Here is a 22,920-nt window from a genome sequence, read left to right on the forward strand (position 1 = left end):
AAAACACAGAGAAATAATAATACTTAGACAATAAAAGCAGTCCTGCAAAGTAGCAGGATATAAAATTATCATACAGAAATCAGTAGCCTTCACATGTACAAACAATAACCAGTGAGAGACTCTATTGGGAGGGGGGAAAAAACAATTTAAATAGCAACAGAGATAATAAAATATTTAGACTTTGCACATTTCTTGTTAAATTTATTCCTAAATGAGGAAAGCTACAAACAATTCTTGAGACACAAAAGTAGACTCAAGCAAATGGAGAGAAATACTTTGAGTTTTCCCTAAATTAATGTAAAGTTAACACAGTCCTACCTGTGCTTTTATTTTTTAATCCAGCAATCACATATCTAGAAATTTACTCTGAAGATATACTTAAGCAGTACAAAACTATATATGCAGCAGGTTATTCTGCTCACTTAGTATTCATTCACATTCTGCATTTTTCCCTAAATGCTTACCACATTTTAGGGAATTTCTCTAGCTATACTCTTTTTAAAATTTAACTTTTTATTTTGAGTTAATTACATATTTACATGCAGTTTTAATAAATAATAGAAAGATCCATGCACTCTTTACTGATCCAGTTTGCCCTAGTGGTAACATCTTACAAAACTAGTACAATATCACATCCATGAAATTGACAACACAATCCACTGATTTCATTCAGATATACATATACTCATTAGTGTGTTTTTAGTTCTGTGCAATTTTATCACACGTGTAGGTTCGTGTATACAGCACCACAGTCAAGATACAGAACAGTTCCATCACCACAAGGATCCCTTGTTGCTGCCCTTTTGTAACCATATCCACCTCCTTCCCAGCTTTGCCCTAGCTGTGTCCCTTCCTTATGGCAAACACTAATCTGTACTCCATTACTATAAGTTTGTCATGAAATTATGAAGAATACTATTTAAATTATGAAGAGTACTGTATAAACCAGACACTAGATAGACTGTTGGGACAGGCTTTTTTCACTCAGCATAATTTCCCTGAGATCTATCCAAGTTATTATATGTATCAATAGTTCATTCCTTTTTATTGCTAAGAATATTTTATGGTATGGATGTACTGTCATTTTTGTTTTTGTTTAGTTTTTAAACGACTCATTGAAGGACATTTGGGTTGTTTCCATTTGGGGGCTGTAAAGCTGCTACTATAGACTGAATATTTATGTCCCCCCATATTCATATGTTGAAACCTAATCTCTAGTGTGACAGTATAAGGATGTGGGCTTTGGGAGAAGATTAGGTGATGAGGGTGGAGCCATCACGAATGGGGTTAGTGCCCTTAAAAAGAGACACCAGAGAGCTCCCTTGCCCCTTCAGTCATGTTAGGACACAATGAGAAGACTTCTGTCTACGAACCAGGAAATGGGCCATCACCAGACACCAAATCTGCGAGCACCTTGATCTTGGGGTTTCCAGTCTCCAGAACTGTGAGAAATGAATTTCTGTTGTTTATAAGCCACCCAGTTTATGGTATTGGTTATATAGCAGCCCGAATAGACTAAGCTGGTATGAACATTCATTTACAGGTTTTTGTGTGAACCTCAGTCTTCATTTCTCTGAGATAAATACCTAGGAGTACAGTTGCTAGGTTGTATGGTAGTTCCATGTTTAGGTTTTTAAGAAACTGCCAAACTGTTTTTCAGAGTGACTGTACCATTTTGCTTTCCCATCAGCAATGTCTGAGTGATCCAGTTTCTCCACATCCTTGCCAACGTTTGGTGGTGTCACTGTTTTTTATTTTAGCCATTGTGATAGGTATGTAGAGATGCCTCTTTATGGTTTTAATTTGCATTTCCCTGATGGCAAATGATGTTCAAGATTTTTTAATGTGCTTATTTGCCATCTATATCCTCTGGTGAAATATCTCTTCATGTCTTTTACCTGTTCTTTAATTGGATTACTTATCTTTTTTACTATTGAGTTTTGAGAGTTTAATAGATAATTCTAAAATTGATGTTTGTCATTAAAAAGCACTCAAACTTGGGTAAAATTATAAATGTTTTTCATGTTCTCTAAACATAGAGTAATCCTTTAAAAAATATTAACTCGAAGAAAAAAGTTTTACTGAAAGTTCAGCATTTCATTTACTGGCCTTTTGTTATATTGAATCCCAGTAAAAATAAAATGAAAACTTTTTATTAAAAGACATTAATTATATCATCCCAGTTTTTATATTATTATTTCTATCTATTTTTCTGTCAGAATGTAAGCTGGATGGTAATTTCTTTAAAATTTATTACATGCTTTACTGCATTGATTAAATTTTTATAATGAATATGTCACTTTTTACAAACATAATAGATTTTTTTTCCCCTCTAAAAACGAACACTGGAAGCCAGATACGTCAGGATGTTAAAAGTGGCTCATTTTAGTGGTTGAACTGTAAATGATTGTTACTTTTACATATTTTATGCATTTTTAGTTAAAAAATATTTTCATTAACATCTCCATATGACGAGTCTTAAGAAATAGAGATTTGTTACTTATGACTTGAAAAATAGAAATATATGCTTGTATTCTAAAACTTGGTTCAAGCAGAAAAGGCTTTTATGCCTTTATATAGTCCCATAACTTACATTCCTCAAGGACTTATTTTAATGAATAATATAGTAAAACGGTATAAAACAAAAAGCTATTCTACATTCCTTCTAATGATTATTAAAATAAAAGAAAATTTCAGAAGTTAAAATGCACTGTAATTGTTTAGAAAAGGGCGAGAAGTTGTCATTTTTTTTCAAAAAGCATTTATAAAGCCTATCATATGACAGATGTCATGCTAGTAATTACTAGTAGCTACCACATTTCATCAAATCTAAGATGCCTTGGGTTTTAAACACTATTATTTTATGAACCACCAAAAAAGAAAAGAAAAATAAAATGCCAACAATTAAACTATTTCACATTGTTTCTATATCTCTTAGCATTTTTAATATTTATCTGGAAAGATCCTTTAGAATTCTAAAAAACTTTTAATTCACATAACATAAAATTCACCATTTTAAAATGTACTATTCAGTGGTGTTTAGTATATTCACAATGTAGGGGCCAGCCCGGTGGCATAGCGGTTAAGTGCACGGGCTCCGCTGCTGGTGGCCCAGGTTCGGATCCCTGGCGTGTGCACCAAGGCACCGCTTGTCAGGCCATGGTGTGGCGGCGTCCCACATAAAGTGAAGGAAGATGGGCACAGATGTTCGCCCGGGGCCAGTCTTCCTCAGCAAAAAGAGGAGGATTGGCATGGATGTTAGATCAGGGCTGATCTTCCTCACAAAAACAAAAAAACATAGAATATTCATAATGTAGTGCAATCATCACCACGATCTAATTCCAGAACATTGCCATCACCCAGCAAAGAAGCCCTGTACCTACTAGTAGTCAGTCCCAATTCCTCCCTCCCCTATCCCTGAGTAACTACTTATCTACTTTCTGTCTTTTTGGATTTGTCTATTCTGGACATTCATATAATGAAATCATACAATATGTAGCCTTTTTTGTCTAGCTTCTTTGACCTAGTATGTTTTCACAGTTCATCCATATTGCAGCATGTATCAGTGCTTCATTCCCTTTTATGTCTAAAATATTAATGTTCCTTGAATGGATATATCACAATTTGTGTATCCATTCATCAGTTAGACATTTGGATAGTTTCCATTTTGGGGCTATTATGAATAATGCTATGAACATTCATGTACAAGTTTGTGTGTGAAGATATATTTTAACTTTTCTTGGGTATATGACTAGGAATGGAATTGGCTGAATCATATGTTTAACCATTTGAGGAACTGCCAAACTGTTTTTCAAAGTGACTATACCATTTTACAATCCCACCAGCAATAATTAAGAGTTTCAATTTCTTAACACCCTTACCAACACTTGTTATTGTTTGTCTTTTTTATTATAGCCATCCTGGTGGGTATGAAGTGGAATTTCATGGTTTTGATTTGCAGTGCCCCAATGAGTAATAATGTTGAGCATTTTTTCATGTGCTTATTGGCCATTTGTGTACCATCTTTAGAGAAATGTCTATTCAAATCCTTTGACCATCTAAAAATTGCATTGTTTGTCTTTTTATTGTTGAGTTGTAATAGTTCTTTATGTATATTCTGGATAGTAGACTCTTATCAGATATATGATTTGCAAATATTTTCTCTTATTCTGAGGGATATCTTTTCACTTTCTTGCTAGTGTTCTTTGACTCACAAAGTTTTTAATTTTGATGAAGTCCTATTTATCTAGTTTTTCTTTTGGTTGCTTGTGCTTTTGGTGTCATATCTGAGAAACTTTTGCCTAATCCAAGGTCATGCAGATTTACGCCTATGTTTCATTTTAAGAGTTTTATAGTTTTAGATCTTACATTTAGGTCTTTAATCCATTTCAAGTTCATTTTTTGTATATGGTGGGAGCTGAGGGTCCAACTTCATTCTTTTGCATGTAGATGTTCAGTTGTCCCTGGATCATTTGTTGAAAAGACTCTTCTTTCTTTCCCCCGCTGAATAGTCCTAGAACTCTTGTTGAAATCTGTTACCCATACATTTATGGATTTCTTTCTGGATTCTCAATTCTATTCCTTTTGTGTACATGTCTGTGCCATTGCCACATTATCCTTACTCCAGTACCACAGTGTCTTGATTACTGTAGCTTTGTAATAAGTTTTGAAATCAGGACTTGTGAGTCCTGCAACTTTGTTCTTTTTCAAGATTGTTTTGGCTATTCAAGGTCCTTTGCACTTCTATATGAATTTTAGAATCAACTTGTCATTTCTGAAAAAAGGCAGTTAGAATCTTGATGGGGATTACATTGAATCTGTAGATCAATTTGGGAAATACTGCCGTCTTAAGAATATTGTCTTCAATCCATGGAAAGATGGGATGTGTTCCCATTTATATTTCAACCTTGAATTTCTTTCAGCAATATTTTGTAGTTGTCAGTGTAAACTTTTACACTTCTTTGGTTAAATTTATTCCTAAGTATTTTATTCTTTTAGATGCTATTGTAAATGGAATTATTTTCTTAATTTTATTTTCTGATTGTTATTGCTTCTTTTAGACTGTAAGCATAGATTTTAAAAATTAATTTCACTCCTCGGTATCTATAAAAAGGAAAATAAAAGTGAATTCGGTTGCCAAGAACTTCACGTTCAGAATTCATCTTTTCTGAATCATTTAAATCAAAATTGTCAGTGGCTATGTCTTTTCTCACAATTTCATCCTCTGTGCCAACAGTGAACCATTTCCTAAAACAATACTCCACTGTTGTAGAGATTTTATTTCAAGTTACCAACAAGTATCCTGCACAATTTTATGCAGACACTTTCCTATTTGCCTAACTTATAGTTTCATTTTCTTCGCTTCTGGAAGTTAAACAGCTTCTCTTCATTGGCCACAGGAATTCCATGTCAAATTTATGTTTGACATCTTAACAGAAATCCTGCATGCTGCATGAATCAGTTAACAATAATTGCTTGTTGCTTCAAAACTTCTTTTATCTATTCTGAGGAATTTCTTCTGCCTTCAGTTACATGCTTGGCATGTGATAAGCAATCCTTTTGCATATGTCACCAAGCTTCATCTACTTGCAGGGCTTTTCCCTTTCTTAGAGATTTCTTTTTTTAACAAGCTCTTTGTGTTGTTTTACAAGAAAATATGAATTGCAGTAATTCCTGTAATGACTGTTTGCTTCAGTAATATGAAATTTAGTCTACTGTCTGTTTTCATGCTTTTCTATGAATAGACAACTATTAATTTTAAGGGCAATTATACTGTAATGTTTTTGAAAACATTTTAAGCAGCATATAAACACAATAACTCAAAGTGATAATATGAATACCTGTGACCAAGTTCATGCATGCCCATGCAAAAACAACTATGTCACAACTCCCTCTTGGCCAACTACAACTACACCACACATGGGTTTCAATAGGTTGAAATTTTATTGCACAAAATGATAACCACCCCTTTTCTTGACCCTTGATCACAAAAAGGAAACATGGTCCTTCCACAATAGCTTAATATAACATTTTCCCTATAGCTATGTGTTTATGATAGTGGCTAAGGAATCTCTTTAGGCATTCCTTAAAATTAGGATACATATTTACTGCCTCTGTTTCCTCATTGACCCCTTCCCTCCCCAGCCCTAATTTCTCTTCCTTATGGAGTGGCTGATATCACTATTCACTTATCAATTCTCAAAATCTACTGAGTCATTCGTGGCTTCTCCCACCTAACTTTTTTTTTTTTTTTTTTTTTTTTGTGAGGGAGATCAGCCCTGAGCTAACATCTGTGCTAATCTTCCTCTTTTTGCTGAGGAAGACTGGCTCTGAGCTAACATCTATTGCCAATCCTCCTCCGTTCCCCCCCCCCCCAAAGCCCCAGTAGATAGTTGTGTGCCATAGTTGCACATCCTTCTAGTTGCTGTATGTGGGACGCGGCCTCAGTATGGCCGGAGAAGCGGTGCGTCGGTGCGCACCCGGGATCCGAACCAGGGCTGCCAGCAGCGGAGCGCGCGCGCTTAACCGCTAAGCCACCGGGCTGGCCCCCCACCTAACATTTTGCCTTCACCAAGTCCTACCAGTTTAACTTTCTGAAGATTTCTACATGTGCTCCATTCTCTGTATCCCGTCTACTGCTACCCTGGTTCAGGCAACTGCAGTAGACTTTTTACTGGTTTCCCTAGAGCCATGTTATTTCCCTCAAAATCATGCTTCACAGAGCCATCAAGTATTTAAAATACAAACTAACCATGAAATTCCCTTATGTAAAAGGCTTCAGTGGCTCCCTGCTATATAAGAGTATGACCAAGAATGTAGTCTCTGAATTCAGAAGACTTGATTTCAAGTCACAACACAAAGGTATTATTATGATTACAAGGTAATTTCTAGGCTCCTTAACATGAACTCTAAAGTTTTCTGTGGGCTTTGCCCATTCCTCTAGTCTCATTTCTTGCTTGTAGCTCCCTGTATCTTCAGTGCTAATTCTTCCCTCTATACCTTTCTTTGTTCATACCGTTCTTCTGTAGAGCCTCCGCTGGTTTCTGCCTCCTTGGGTATGCACGTCCATTAGGATTCAGTTCAATGGACACTTTCTCCCTGAAGCTCCCCTAATTGCCCTCAATCCATACCTTCTGATTTGGTTCTGATACTTCTTCTTTGAGCCTCCATTAATACCCTTTACTTATTGTTCTCACTACACTTACTGCATTTGATTATAATCTTCTGTTTGTGTCTGTTTCCACCATATACTAAGTTCCCTATGGGCAAGAAGTGGTTTTCAAATTTATCTTTTTATCACAGTGCCTGGCACATATAGGACATCCAGTAAATTGCTGAATGAATGACTTCTAACTTAATAATATTTGTAACAGTACCATCTGAAGACTTGTAGAGTCCAGACTCCACATTTAATATAAAACTGATCGTTCTTGATATAAATCAAAGATCCCTTTTCTGCTCCTGATGACTAACTTGTTTCTGATAGGAACTATCACTCTCCCAGTCATCTGGGCTAGAAAGTTTTGTTAACCTTGACAAGTTCCTTCCCCTCATGTGGATAAATTGCTTTTAAAATATCATTAACTCGAATTCTAAGATACTGGTTACTTTTAATCCATTGAGGTAATTTTGCATGTGTTTATTTATATGCATATATATATATGTATTAGCTACTGTTGACATTGCAACAATATTCAAGAACATTTTGGAATAATCACCTGTCATTCTCTACTGTAACACAGTTTTGCTTATTTCCTTTTATAAGCATAGTCGCATAGCTGCAATCCCAATGAACATAACCATTTTGGATCCTTCTGCACCATTTTCCCCATATGTTTTTAAATGAATGCTTGGAATGACGCCTCTTTTGGCTTCCTTGAGGGCACCACACTGCCCTGCAGGTTCCATATCATTAATATTTTCAGAGGTTGGCCGTGCATCTTTGAAGGCTGGCTTCTATAGGTAGATCCCCCAGTGCTTTTATGCCCTACTTAGCTTTGCTGTAGGGTTTGTTTCCTTGGGGCACCACTGAGGACTTCGTGTACCTTATCTTCTTCCCCCACTCTACCTTTTGTTTTGGATAATTTCAAACCTACAGAAAAGTTGAAAGAACAGGAGAATGAACCACTTGTGTATACTTTACCTAGATTCACCAATCGTTAACATTTTGCCACACTTGCCTGATCTTGCTCATATTCTTGTGGGGATGTGCTCCCTCCATTTACTCATATGTCCACATTTTGTTTTCCTCAGCCATTGGAAAATAAATTGCAGATATCATGACACTTCACCTCTAAATACATCAGTATGTATTTCCTAGGGATAAGGATGTTTTCTTAAAAAGCCACATGATTATGACTTTCAGGAAATTGAACATCAGTACAATATTACCAAATAATTAGTTAATATTCACCTGTCTCCACTTGTCCAGTATTATCCTTAAAGTTTTTTTTTTCTTTTCTTAGGTCTAGGATCCAATCAAGGCTCACACATTGCATTTAGTTTTCAGTCTCTCTGGTGTCCTTTCATCTAGCAGAGTACTTCCCAACTTTTCTCTTTCTCTTGCATAACATTTATATAATTGAAGAGCCCAAGCCAGCTGTTTTGTTAAATGTCCAATAATTTAGATTTGTCTGATGTTCATTATTATCATATTCAAGTTAAACATATTTAGCAAGAATACAACATAAATAATGGATCTTAGTGCATCTCCTCAGGAGGTTACTGTCTTTTTTGGACATTGAGAGACCCTTAAAGATGGCTCCTGTGTCCTTTTGACACTCCAGTAGTCTCTTACAGCTTCCTCGCTCTGTGGTAAAACAAAATGTTCTGCATTACTTTGGTGTATTTCGTGCCCACACGCAGGATCAGCTATTTCTCCAAAAAGTCCTGTTTCCTTATACTAGGAAACGATGTTCAAGATCATAGTCTAGGCTTCAGGGGTGCCTACTGCTACTGGATTGGTCATTGTTTCTAGCCCTCTTCAGTGGACAGAATTAGGAATTTTTTTAATCAAAAAATATACTTCTATAATTCAAATATAAGATTCAAGGTTTCTACATACTTAATTTTATATTTTTATATCTTTATGATGAAAATACTGGTTTCTAATTCATATGAATATACAGTCAGCCCTCTGTATCTGTGGGTTCCCATTGAATCTGCAACATTTGGTTGTATCTGATGTGGAACCCATGGATGAGAGGGCTGACTAAGGGACTTGAACATCCATGGATTTTGGTATGTGCAGAGGGTCTTGGAGGATGACTGTAATTTCCTACTCTCTATATATAAATTTCAAAATAATATCTATATTATTACTAAAATATGGTAACTTAAAATAGCTTAACATTTCTTTGTGATTTGCTTAAAGTTCATCTCAACTCCGTTCACTTCCATTTTCACAAGTAACCATTTTTATTAGTTTTTGAATTATCTATTGATTTTTAAAATATAAGCAAATTCAAATAAACTCATGCCCCCCCTTTTCGATAAAAGGTAACATACTATACACTATTCTGCACTTAGCTTTTTTCACTTAACAGTATATCCTAGAAATCACTACATAGCACTACAGAGAGATCTTTCTTGTTCTCTTTTACAGCTGCATACTACTCCATTGTGTAACTATGTTAGACATTTAGATTGTTTAGTCTTTTGCAATTACTATATGATAATCTTTACAATAAAAAAATATGTGGGGCCGGCCCGGTGGTGCAAGCGGTTAAGTGCGTGCGCTCCGCTGTGGCGGCCCGGGGTTCGCCAGTTTGGATCCCGGGCGCGCACCGACGCACCACTTGTCAAGCCATGCTGTGGCGGCGTCCCATATAAAGTGGAGGAAGATGGGCATGGATGTTAGCCCAGGGCCAGTCTTCCTCAGCAGAAAAAGAGGAGGATTGGCAGATCTTAGCTTAGGGCTGATCTTCCTCAAAAAAAAAAAAAATATATATATATATGTAACGTAAGAATATAGCCCCAAGGAATTGAAAACAGGACTCAAACAGGTACTTGTATCCCATTGTTCACAGCAGCATTATTTACAATAGTCAAAAGGTGGAAACAACTCAAATGTCCATACAGGTGAATGGATAAACAAAATGTAGTACATACATATAATGGAATATTATTTGGCCATACAAAAGGACTGAGTGTGTGTGTGTGTATACATATATTACAACATGGCTAAACCTTAGAAGACATCAGGCTAAGTGAAATAAGCCAGACACAAAAGGGCAAATGTTGGATTCCACATATGAGTCTAGGACAGGCAAATTCATAGATACAAAGTAGATTAGAGGTTTTCAAAGACTAGGGGGAGGCGGAGAATGGAAAGTTATTGCTTAAATGGGTAGACAGTATCTGGGTGATGAAAATTTCTGGAACTAGTGGTGATCGTTGAACAATACTGTGAATATAATTAATGCCACTGAACTGTATACTTAAAAATGGTTAAAATGTAAATTATATGTGATACATATTTACCACAATAAATAGTCATATGTACATGTATATGTATATGTAATTAGCAGTAAATCTCTTTAAAACATTAGGGCCAATGATGAAGTAGAAATCTGGAGAGACCGTTCAACGCAGAGTTCCTGGAGCAGTTAGAAAGAATTCCAGAGAGCTGATTTTGGCCTGAAATGGGTCTCTAAGCTTAAACATTAAGAGTGCTTGAAACATCTATTATCTTTTAATCCTGATGTAACATGACAAACATTTTAAATCTGAATGTAACAATTACTCTTCCATATCTTTTCTTAACACTGTTGTATTTTCCTGTATTTTACTAGTCAGCAAAACTATGAAGTTAACATAGCTAATCATCTTTTGGTTATCTGTTTTCATTTTACAAAGGAAAGAAAAGGCTCAGAGAAGATGCCTTTCCCAAGGTCACACAGCTAAAAAGGACATAGGGGCTCTCTTGTGTCCCAGTGCAGTTCTTACTGAATCATAATTCATTAATTATATAATTATTTAATGAGCATCGACTGTGTGCTAGGCACTGAGATATACAATGGAGACAACAAATTCCATGTCCTTTCTCAAAGAGTTCATAGTAATAAAGGAAAAAGCCCCACAAATATCATGTAGTACTACGAGGTGGGGTAAAGTACAAAGGACGATGGGAACACTTTGGAGGGGCTGTTTGAAACAATATATATAATATACAGAAACATCTGATATCTCATTCAGCTTACACTTTAACTGTGTAAAACCTAAATTTTTCATGTTCTTTGAAAACCTGCTAATTTTTAAAGACCTCAGCCTTTCACAGCCTCAAACCAGCCACTTACAGCTGTTTTTTGCACACTGTGGGTTGACACTTATTCAGCTCTGGAAAGGACTTGTTTTCTCCAGCTGTGGAAACAGATCTACCATTTCTCCTTCATGGGCCTACTGAAGTCTAACACATAACAAAGTTCCTGATGCTTGCTTAGTAGATGCAAGGCTCCCAAATCAAGCCCCCCTATTGAATTGAAGCAGTTCTGCTTCTTACTGCATTACTTAACCTACATGTGGATTTCCTGGTATTTCTGTGGCTTGGGTACTGGTACTGTTACTTTAGTTTTTTATTATCCTTTACTAACTGAACAGGAATATATTCTCCAAAAAAGGTAAACTTCTAATTTTTGCTCTAAAACATGGTATCTCAACTTGTATATCTAGAACTTTTACGAGAAGCATGAATAATCCTCTGTAGTGTTTTTTTAAGGGTGACGTTGAAAGATAAACATGGTGACACAGATCTTTGACTTTATAGTTAGATATGTTTGCAATATTTTGTGAAGTATGAAAGTTTTTAATGGTTTTAAGATCTTATTGGTATCATTCTTGAAGAGCAATTAAATATTTATTATTTTATTCTAATTTTCAGGGAAAGAAGATACTCCCTCATTACTTGGTCTCTGTGGGTCTCTAACATCAGTGGCAAGTTACAAATCTCTAACAAGTCTAAAATCTAATGACTACCTTGCAAGTCCTACAACAGAGATGACAAGTCCAGGCCTAACTCCATCCTGAAAATTTTATGTAAAAGCCAAATGTTTTTATGTTGCAAATGTTCTATTTACATAAGTTTGACTGCTGGGAAAACCTTTGGAATTTTATATTGTTCTGGCACATGTCTAGAATTCTGTTGCCTATATTAGCGAATTCAATCTACTCCACATGAAATTATGAGTTAAAAAATGATCCTGCCATTTTTCATTGTAAAATTCTTATATTTGTCACTGAGGAAGTTTAAAAACGAATAGGCTTAAAAAGCTTTCAAACATACTCTAATAAGCCATTGCAATTTATACATATTATTCAGCTTATTTTCATATATTTAAATGTATCATAATTGCCAGAGACTGAATTCAACGTTTTATTCCAGAGACATACGCTAAGTATTTTCTTTCTCTCTTTTATTCAGTGATTAAATTTTCTAAAAATGACTTATTAATTTTAATTTCTTCCTAGGTTCTGATGTTTAAATGTCTTGTTTTTAATAGAAGAGAAGGTTCTTAGCTGCAGTTTCAAAGTGGCTTATTCTGTTTTTCTTTAACAGTTATCATTTGGTATCAACTTAACATTTCACTTAACATTTTATAAATTTTGTAGGAATGTGCCTTTAGGCAGTTACTAAATTTGTTAGGGTCATAGGGAAAGTATTTTACAGTATTTTAGGCCATTTAAGTAAAATGAATAAATTTATCTTTTTTTCCCCCAAGATTTTCTTAAAAGGTTATCAATTTAAAAATATCACATATGCCTCAAAAGTTGGGATCATTTTAAAAAGTAGAACAGATGTTGAAAAAGTATTTTATCAGGAAAGATTTCAAGTTCAATTAAAGATTTGAGAAGCTTTTAAATAAGGATCAGTAGGGTAATCACCATACTTAACAATATGTCTTGACATGCAGTGCTGTTTTTCTCTCCCTTGCATGCAACAATGAATTGTCATGTACGTTTTACAGTTTCTATCATTAATCATGCCATAATCTCATTTAAAATTGATGTTAAAAATCCCTACACTTCTACAGGTAAAATTAGTTTTCTTTTTAAAAAAAGCTGTGAGCTATATACATTTCTTCCCTAAAAATTCCAAATATTGAAGGAGAAACTATATGAAGTATATTTTCTAGAGTAAGCAATATGAGGAAAACATGATCAGTTGTGCCAAAGAAGTTTTATATATTGTTTACATGAAGAGGCTGCAATACTTACTGGGGACTTCATATGCTATTTTTGTTCTATTACATTCAAACTTAGCTTTCACATATAGGAAGACTGTTACTCCTAAAATAATTTATTTTATTGCGAGGAGGCAAGAAACACTGAACTTAACTTACCACATTCATCCTTTGTATTAGAAATGTAGGAGTGTGCTGGTTCTCTGCAATATTTAGAGCTTTACTCTTATAATTTGGAATTTAAGATTATAAATAGTAACAAGGCTAGTCTTATATGTAAGACAGTTCAGAACAATATCATTTCAGGGACAAAGAGGGCCTAGAGGCCCTTAAAATAAGTTATCTCAGATGTACCCGAACATACTCAGAGCATTATCCTTTAGCTTAAGGCTTTAGTACTTGTAGAAATGCAAATATTCTTGAGAAATGGTACCTCTAATCTACTCTTAATTCTGTATACCTTATTGTGAGGTATCCAAAGCAATTTTTAATTAGCACGAGCAATGGAAGGAAGGTATAACATGAGGACAATGGAAACCTTGGGAGGAGGGAGTGAGATATGATTAAGGAGGGGAACTGCAAAAATTTTAGGCTGGCCTTAAGCACTATTGCTGCTTTCCTAAGAACTATCAGAATGTTTAAGTGCTTTATCATTCATGGTCCACACTCATGTATTATCCTTCCGTAGTTTTAAAAAAATCATTGTTAAATTTTTTGCACACATTTTTATAATACAGAAAGGAAATTCAAGATTCCGTAACTGATAAATTTTTTCAGATTTGTCTGATGTATACAGTAACTTGTGCATCTTAACATGCTGCTAAGTGCAGATTTAAATATGACATCTGAGGATCATGACTTTTCCTCCTTTCTTGGAGTTCTTGGTATAAAATTCTGCTAATGTGAATTCAGGTTTCTACACAGTTCATCTCACACTAGTTATAGAGGTAAATGTTTGCATGAGGAAACAATGTATGTCTCAATCTTTAATTTTAGGTGGTAGTGTTCACACACACTCTCCAAAGTAGAATGCTGAATGATATGCTAATATTTCCATGTGTGTTTTGTTGCCTTGATGTACTATACTTGTTGCATGCATATTAAACATTTTGTATCATGCATTAGTGGTCTTATTTTTTCCTTGATGAAGTTACTTGATTCAAGTTGTACACTGAACTGTTGTTTCAACAAATGTGATAAATGTATATTACTTAACACCTAACATAGTAATATGAAAATGGTTTTGAAGAAATCCTTATTTCAACGCATATGAAATTAAATACTTTTTATTTAAAAAAAAACATGGTATGTTTTATAATGCACGACATCTGTTGAAGTGGTACAGTACAGTAGTGGTTCTGGCAGTATTGCTGATTTAATTATATGATAGCTATGTTTATTTTCTCACCTGTAAAATGGAAACATCACCATCGTCTCAGCACTTCTGTGATGGGATCAGGATGATATCAGCATTAAATCATACATATAAAAGTAAGTTCGTAAAAGGTAAATGCTAACACAAGCTGCTATTAATTGTGATTGACAGAAGCCTTAAAAAGCCTTAAAAATGCAAATAAGTCAGTTTTTATCTTTAAAAGGTTTACATGCAAGTTTTCAAGTGGTTAAAAATGTCTGAAATTTATAACTTTTGGAAATGCTTTGTTAAAGTTCCTATCATTAAGTAAAATCTCCAGTTTTGATAAATACACTGGCTTACCTCTGAAATGTCACAACTGCTTTGAACATCAGAGCTCTTAATTTTTTTTTTTTTTTTGTGAGGAGATCAGCCCTGAGCTAACATCCGCCAATCCTCCTCTTTTTTTTTTGCTGAGGAAGACGGCCCTGGGCTAACATCTGTGCCCATCTTCCTCCACTTTATATGGGACGCCGCCACAGCATGGCTTACCAAGCAGTGCGTCGGTGCGCGCCCGGGATCCGAACCAGCGAACCCCGGGCCGCCGCAGCGGAGCGCGCGCACTTAACCGCTTGCGCCACCGGGCCGGCCCCTTAAATTTATTTTTTAATTAGTTCACTCTGCTCTTCTGTAAGCAAAGCAGCTTCTATTTATCTTTAGCATTTGTTCTTTTTAACTGGTAGGAAGGGGAAGATAAAATTATATCAATGTCATTATGGTAACTTTTAAAAGTATATTTTAGTCCAAACCAAAACTTTTAGATTGTTTGTTTTTAAATAGGTTATCTTCTTATTATCAGTCCTGTTTTCCATACTGCCAATTATTTTTCTAAAACCCAACAACTAAAACCAAAGTTTTACTACACAACACTTGGCACCAACTACATGTAACACATTCTGGTGTTTTCTGTTCTATGATGTGCTAAACTATGCTACCCTATTTTCTTTTAGTAAAAAAAAAAAAAAAAATGCTGGTCTTGAAAAATAAAAACTCCAACTCTCTAATTAATTATTAGAGCTGTGCCAAAAATGCTTCCTTGGTTTCGTGTTGCCTTCTTGTTCCTCCTTTGGCACACAGGCCTCTGACTACATTTCCAATCTGATCTCCTATCACATTGCTATGTATACCTTCTGTTCAAGCCACTGGGACTAAATTCCATTGCCTGATTGAGACTTCCATCTCCAGGTTACGTTTAACTGGATCAGCTGTCCTAATCTTTCTTAGAAGCATTTCCTGACCACTCCCCTTCTTCCCCTAGGCTGAGTGGAGAATGCCTCAGCTTTCCCCTTACTCCCTATGCACACTTCTATCAATCATAGCTCTGAAACCTCCTTGAGGCCAGTGACAGTATCTGAAACGTCTTCTTATCGCCAGTGCTTTTTGTACTGTCCCCCACATAAAAGGTCTCAATCAGTGTTTGTTATATGATAGATTAAAATATAAGCACAGTAATTTATTTAAAAAGTTCATTTTGCGGGGCTGGCCTGGTGGCATAGTGGTTTGCACGCTCTGCTTCAGCGTCCTGGGGTTCACGGGTTCAGACCCTGGGCATGGACCTATGCATCACTCATCAAGCCATGCGGTGGCAGCATCCCATATACAAAGTAGAGGAAGACTGGCACAGATGTTAGCTCAGGGACCACACTCCTCAAGCAAAAAGAGGAAGATTGGCAACAGATGTTAGCTCAGAGCCAATTTTCCTCACCAACAACAACAACAACAAGTTCATTTTGGAAAAAAATTCAAAAGTGATACACTAAACTCTCCCACATCCCTGGAATTTGTGCCCCAGAAGAAGGGAGGGAAGAATTATTTAAAGGAGTCATCTGCAGTTAAATAGAAATAATGAATAGTTTTCCTAGAAATAAATTTAACTCCATATCCTTTTTTTTTTTTTTTTTTGGTGAGGAAGATTGGCCCTGAGCTAACTCTGTGCCCATCCTCTTTTTTTTAATGTGGGATGCCACCACAGCATGGCTTGATGAGCAGTGTGCAGGTCTACACCCAGGATCTGAACCCATGAACCCTGGACCGCAGAAGCAGAGCACGTGAACTTGAACCACCAGACCACCAAGCCGGCCCCCATATCTACTTTTTTAAAAAGTCAAATGTGTATTCTATGAAAGGTAGCAAATACATAATACTTGAATAAGGCATTTCTTCTAAAAAAATTTACACGAGAAATTAAATGTGTATGTTAAAAAATTTAACATTAATAGAATGAAACTGTTTCCTTTCAGAAACATTACCAAGAACACTATTTCCAACCAAACTCCTTCGCTGCTATTTTTTTTTTATTTAACAAAAGTATTAATACTTGTTTACCACTTAAGTATAGAGAAAGCTTCAATTCAGCCTTCTTTTCATTCAGATACATTGTATATAATATGTGTTCGAAAAACTACTAGGGAATTAGATTTATTTTAGTCATAAATGATAAGAATTTCCCACAAGTGCATCAGTATGGGGGGGTATATGTGGAAATTTCCCTTCTGTTATTTATAAGTGATATTAGGTTGAAATATGTGACTGCTTTTTGAGAGCACAGTTCTAAATCTAAATTTTTCTGCCTTTTTCTACCAATCAGTTATCAAAAAGAAGCATAGCAGAACCAAGGTAAATTTAATATTGTTAAACAGCAGTGTTCAAAATAAATTTTAATATATATTATATATATACACACACACAATATAGCATTAACATAATTATTTTATATGAAAATAGAAGCACAGTGATAATTTTATGAAAGTATAAAATATTTTAATGAAAATATAAGTTAAAGTCATAAATATTTATATTTTTAAGGATATGTATGTTGCAAATTTAAGGTAAATCAACACAGGATAAAATAAACACAAAAGGTTACATACAAACCCTATATAGTTTATTTCTGGTGAAACATCTAAACACTTCTACTATAATACAAAATACATTAATTCCTCTACCAACACTAGAGAAGATTTGTCACCTAAATATATTACTCTCTTTTAGGGGGAAAAAATGCTTCACATTTTCATAAAATACACATAGACTGCAATAAAGTGCTTTTTCTTACAGGATATAGATCCTGAGAAAATCAAATATAAAAAAAGAATATCATTTCTTGTTCTGCCATCATATCCTTTTAATTTCATTCCTACAGTCATAAGCTAAATTACTTAGGTATTAGCCTACAATGACTGAAAGCTATTTCTTCAAGGAAACTGCTGCCTGTTTAGTCTCTTGGTCTAGCATACTTGTGAGATGAGAACTCCACAAACAGTAATACTTGAATTACAAGATGGTTGATACCAGAGGCCCTTCCTGTGCCGAAACATTACTTTTACTAGTCTAAATACTATGTGGTTTTCCACTGCACACCCAAGTTTGACTGAAGTGAACATTTAATACAATCAGTAAAAAGCCCCTCTCTCCTCTTGCAGCAATAGTAGATAATACAGGGTCTTTAGTCAACAGCAGCATCTATATCACACAAATGATTATTTTTTGGTTCATAAAGATAAAATAGCCTTACCTTTGATAGGAGAAATCCTAATACATATGAGACCTTAAAACAGTAAGAGGGGGTTAAAAAAAAAACTAATGCATTTGAATTAAATAACTAATAGGTAGTATTTGGTAAATATGAATAATGTTATTTAAAGACTGCCTTCTATTATCTACTTTGCTGAAATACTTAAATATTTAGGTACACGATTTAAATGTGTATAAAAGACTTGGGCATTTTTCTTCTAGATTCTGTTCATCATTCAGCACACAATTCAAACTGTCCTGATGGATCTGACACACTCCCACTAAGGTTAAGTTACACCAAAACCTATAGTACTAAACCCTCAGAGATATTGCTTTCAGTGCTAAGGAATAATTTGTCTGTTGTGTTACAAGAATGCTCAATGGTTATGATATCTGAAATATTAAGATATCTGCAATATTAGGATAAAAATTAAGATAGCAAAATTTATTTTAAAATTAGGACTATGATTTAAAAAAAAAGTAGAAATTACTATTCATTTAAATTATAAGAAAGAAAGATACAAAATTATTGTAAGATAATGATGAAAAAGAGTTCTTGCCTAAGAGTCTCCAACTTATTATTTGGCTATGGTTGTTTCCAAATTGAAATAGCATCACTAGTATTGCTGTCTTCGAGCATTTTGTTTCTGGAAAAAAGCCTTTCCAAATTCATAGGTACTGATCATAACAGCACAAGCAGGAGCAATTTTAATTAAACGGGGAATTAAGCCTGAAAAAAAAAATCAGAACAAATTTTACCTTATTTATTTATTTTTTGTGAGGAAGATTAGCCCTGAGCCAACATTTGCTGCCAATCCTCCTCTTTTTGCTGAGGAAGATTGGTCCTGGGCTAACATCCATGCCCATCTTCCTCCACTTTATATGCGGGACACCTGCCACAGCATGGCTTGATAAGCAGTGTGTAGACCCGTGCCTGGGATCTGAACCCATGAACTCCAGGCTGTGGAAGTGGAGCGTGCGAACCCAACCAGCACGCCACCGGGCCAGCCCCTACCTTATTTTTAAAAATGTAATTTACTTGGTTTCATTCTGATAATGATCAAATTAAATGAAATGATATATCAAATAGTGTACCAGAAACTGGTGTCAAAGAACAAGCCAAACTGCTCACTCCCAACCTCCTCACTTTAATTCCATGTTAATTTACATAGAAATTTTATCGATAGTAAATCTATTATTATTTAACATTTTTTAACTTATAGCAAAGATGTTTAGGAGGAAATAGTAAATATGGAATGTTTTCAATAAATGTGTAATGTTTTCAATAATTTCCTGCTGAAAGTTAATTTAGGAAGGTGACAGATTTAAAAGTAAAAGTAACCCTTTTATTCAATGATTTGGTAAAGCAAATATTTTTACCTGTAAATAATCCAGAAAATCCACTCTTAGCAACAATCTTCTTCATTATAGCCCAGGTTGACATATGCAAAGGCACAGAAACTAAATGTTAAAATAAAGAAATTATATTATTATAAATTACCACTTCATAATTTCAAATACACATAAAATAGTGTTTGTGGCCTTTGGAGGTATATCATTTTATTATAAGAACAGATCTGTTTACCTAAAGAGCTATTTTAAATCTGATTTTTAATAGTTGGAATAATTAAAAAGAAAAATTAGAAAAAAGGTATTAGTTTAAAGGTGTATAGGACTCGATACTTCTCCTGAATTGATGGCGTTTGTTAAGGTTGGTGGTAGGTATCCTTCATACTTTTTTCCTACATCTTAAAAATCTTTCATTATGAAATTTTAAAAAGATGTATAGAAATCTTCATAAGATTCCCAAAGCCATAGAGAAGACTTGATAACCATTTTTCATTAAATTTTTATTGCACACATTAAAAAAAAAGTTTTTTCTAAATAGAGGGGATTCTGAGGAAAATAGCCCATTCTTCCTAGTGAAGTCCTGCTTTATTAAACCCTTTCTAAATAGATGTGCCTGTCTTGAAATAAATATCAGTCCTGTCTCCTCCAAAGGGCAGATTTATCCTTTAACTAACAGTGACATCTCACTTATTTGCAACCACTCAAATATCTGAAACGTAGTAAAAAACTGATTTATATTTTAAAAAAAAAACAGCAAAAATAGATGGCACTGAAGTTCAAACAAAAAGCTTATGAATGAGCTGTTCATACACAAATTTCGCTTACCTTCATCGTACACAGTGATTCTAGGCAGCTGGTTTAGCCCACAGAGTACTAGATGCAATAAGTAAAGAAAGGCTGCTAAGAAGCAGGCATCCTTAGCAGTGCACATGTGAATGCTGTGGCAGCTGACATGCTGAAGATTTCAAAGTCTAGGTTTGAGACCATCTGCATGATGGGCAAACACTCCTATACAAGCTCTGAGCTAGTATACTCTCACTAGCTTCTGAGAGGTACATTATAAATCTCTACAATAATCAGTGTGAACATTGATGACAACTCTGAGCCATTAAGATTAAGGTATTATTAAGCATGCCTAGCAAAAAAGGGAAAGATTGGAGAAAGATATCTTTCAAAAATAGCTTTTTAGAATTTTGCTACTTAATGGAGTGGGGCTCATTATCTCAAATTTCACTTATATAAAATATCAGATTCTCTGACTATGAAGATAAGTGAGGCATTGTGATTTAAGAAGCTGTACTAAATATAATAACTATAGCAACCCAACACAAAGGACATTTATTTTAAAACCGAGAACAAAGTATTTATGAATGAAATTTAACTTTCTAAAGAAAGTTAATGACAAAACTTTATACTACAAGTTGGCAACTTGTACTTCATGTTTAAATTACTTTATTTAAATTTTGGAACCTGGTGAAGGAAAGGAGGCCAAGTAGCCAGGTATTTCTAATCTTGTAGAACTCAAGCCCACAACTGGTCTCTATTTTAATAGCAAGGTGAAGTTATTGTAAAAGAATCGACAGTTATTAACTGAAGGTAAGCCACGGCAGTGCTCTAATGGAACCCTGAAAGTATCTCCTGCCTACCGTTCCAACATTAAGAGCTATTCCTACATGTCATAAGCAACTTCTTACATTGTAAGGAAACAATGTTTGATTATTAAATATTTCAAGCATAGACAACAATAAAATGAATACTCATTTACTGACCATCCAAATTTATCAAATCCTAACAACTGTCAGATACAATTGAAGCCCCCTGTATATTCTTTCCCAATCTCATTCTTCCTCTCTTCTCAGAGGTAACCACTCTCTTGTCTCTCTTTTTTTCTTTATCTTTCTCATGTATGTGTCTGGACTTTTACTACATCTGAACATATCTATAAACACCATATGCTCTTTCTTTTCATGCTCTTAAACTTAACATAAATGATATCACACTGTACATTTACTCTTGTAGTGTGATTTTAGGATTATCTATGTTGGTAAGTGTAGTTATATTTCATTTATTTTAATTGCTGCATGGTATTGCACTATCTGGATTATCACAATGTACCCATTTCCCTGCCAAGGGACATTTGGGTGGTTTCTAACCTTTTGGGATTAAGAATCCTTCAGTGAATATCTTTGTACACATACAAACGTTTCTCTAGAGCACACATCTAGGAGTGAATTGCTTGTTCAAAGAGCATTTCTTGATACTGCCCGATTATTTTCCAATGCAGCTGTTGCAAATTTATACTCCCACCTGCACAGCATGAAAATTCCCACAGCTCCACATCCTCCCCAATGAAATCCAGTGCGTATAAATGTCCTCTCATTGCTGTTCTAGTTGGCATTTTCCTCATTACTAAGATTGAGCATTTTTTCACAAATTTATCTGCCACATATAACCATTTTTTAATTTCTATTGCCCTGTATAACCATTTTTTTAAATGATTTTTAAATTTCTGTTGAAGTATTTTAAATAAATATGTTTAGAGAAAAAGAAGTTTAACCTGTGGAAAACAGGTGAATCTGAGCCAGGTTTAAAAAGTTGGAACCAGAGATTAAATTTTTAAAAATTAAATATAAATGATACACTCATAAATGAGGTAAGTTACCTCTGTTATAGGATCGGGTACTTACTATATCCTAATAAGTAAGTAAGTATAGCTTCTCCTCCACTACAGTATGAGCTCTTTAAGGACTTGGATCTGCTCCCTTTGTATATACCAGCACGGTGCCCAAGACAGAGTAGGCACTCAGTCAGCAGTCAGCTAACGGACGAAGGATGGAGAAGTTGTCTAAGAACGCTGAGGTGAGAGATCATATTCTTGCATGGAACTGACCATCATTCTATATGTAACACTTCATAGTTTCCTTTTTGCTTAGAGATAAGGGATGTGGTATAGCTGAGCTATGGAATGGAGGAAGCCACTTCTAAATGGAGCTGATTTACTTCTTTGGTGGGAATAAATAATATATAATAAAAATAATGACAAAAAATATGGGCTGTTTATCACTCAAATCAGAAGTGCAGTTTGCAATGGAAATTTATCTTCCTAAATGTAACTAGTTCATAGTTGAAGCAGAGTAACAGGTAAAAGTGACCAATGAAAATCATGGGAAATTAAGACCTAAGGCTTATTTAAGGTTTCTCCTTTTGGGTTTAAATGGAGAAACATTAATTAGAAAAAAAGCAGTGATAGGTAAGGGTTAAATCTAATGAATGAAGATGCTCCCTGGTGCCAGTCTCAATGAGGACGTACAATCACAATCACCTACGGAACATTTTCAAAATACACAAGCTTGGGCCCCACCTTAGATCTATTAAATCAGAGTCCACTGGGGGTGGTGCCCAGCTTTAGATGTAGTGAAAACACACCCGAGGTGACTCCAAAGATTATTTACCTAGGTAAGTGGC

General features: G+C 34.9%; 2 protein-coding genes across 13 annotated transcripts in view; one reads left to right on the forward strand and one right to left on the reverse strand.

The window, feature by feature from the left end:
• The window catches only part of RUNDC3B (RUN domain containing 3B), a 165,416-nt gene extending 150,963 nt beyond the window's left edge, over nucleotides 1-14,453 (forward strand). For all 5 annotated transcript variants that reach the window (XM_058524841.1, XM_058524843.1, XM_058524838.1 and 2 more), the window contains one exon: nucleotides 11,879-14,453. In XM_058524841.1, coding sequence (XP_058380824.1) covers nucleotides 11,879-12,024 — 146 coding nt within the window. In that variant the 3' untranslated portion in view covers nucleotides 12,025-14,453. The remainder of the gene's footprint in view (nucleotides 1-11,878) is intronic.
• The window catches only part of SLC25A40 (solute carrier family 25 member 40), a 67,586-nt gene that overhangs the window by 4,188 nt on the left and 40,478 nt on the right, over nucleotides 1-22,920 (reverse strand). Inside the window, exons 11-13 of one of the 8 annotated variants that reach the window (XR_009215993.1) lie at nucleotides 20,281-20,328; nucleotides 19,486-19,566; nucleotides 7,719-8,092 (exon numbers count right to left, since the gene is read on the reverse strand). Coding sequence is in view for 6 of the 8 variants with exons in the window: in XM_058524852.1 (XP_058380835.1) it covers nucleotides 8,661-8,809; nucleotides 19,486-19,566; nucleotides 20,281-20,328 (278 nt within the window). In the remaining 2 variants the exon portion in view is untranslated. The other 7 variants (XR_009215989.1, XM_058524866.1, XM_058524852.1 and 4 more) reach the window with 7 other exon arrangements.

Source organism: Diceros bicornis, chromosome 3, assembly GCF_020826845.1.
Source record: "Diceros bicornis minor isolate mBicDic1 chromosome 3, mDicBic1.mat.cur, whole genome shotgun sequence".
In the NCBI taxonomy this organism is placed as follows: Eukaryota; Metazoa; Chordata; class Mammalia; order Perissodactyla; family Rhinocerotidae; genus Diceros; species Diceros bicornis.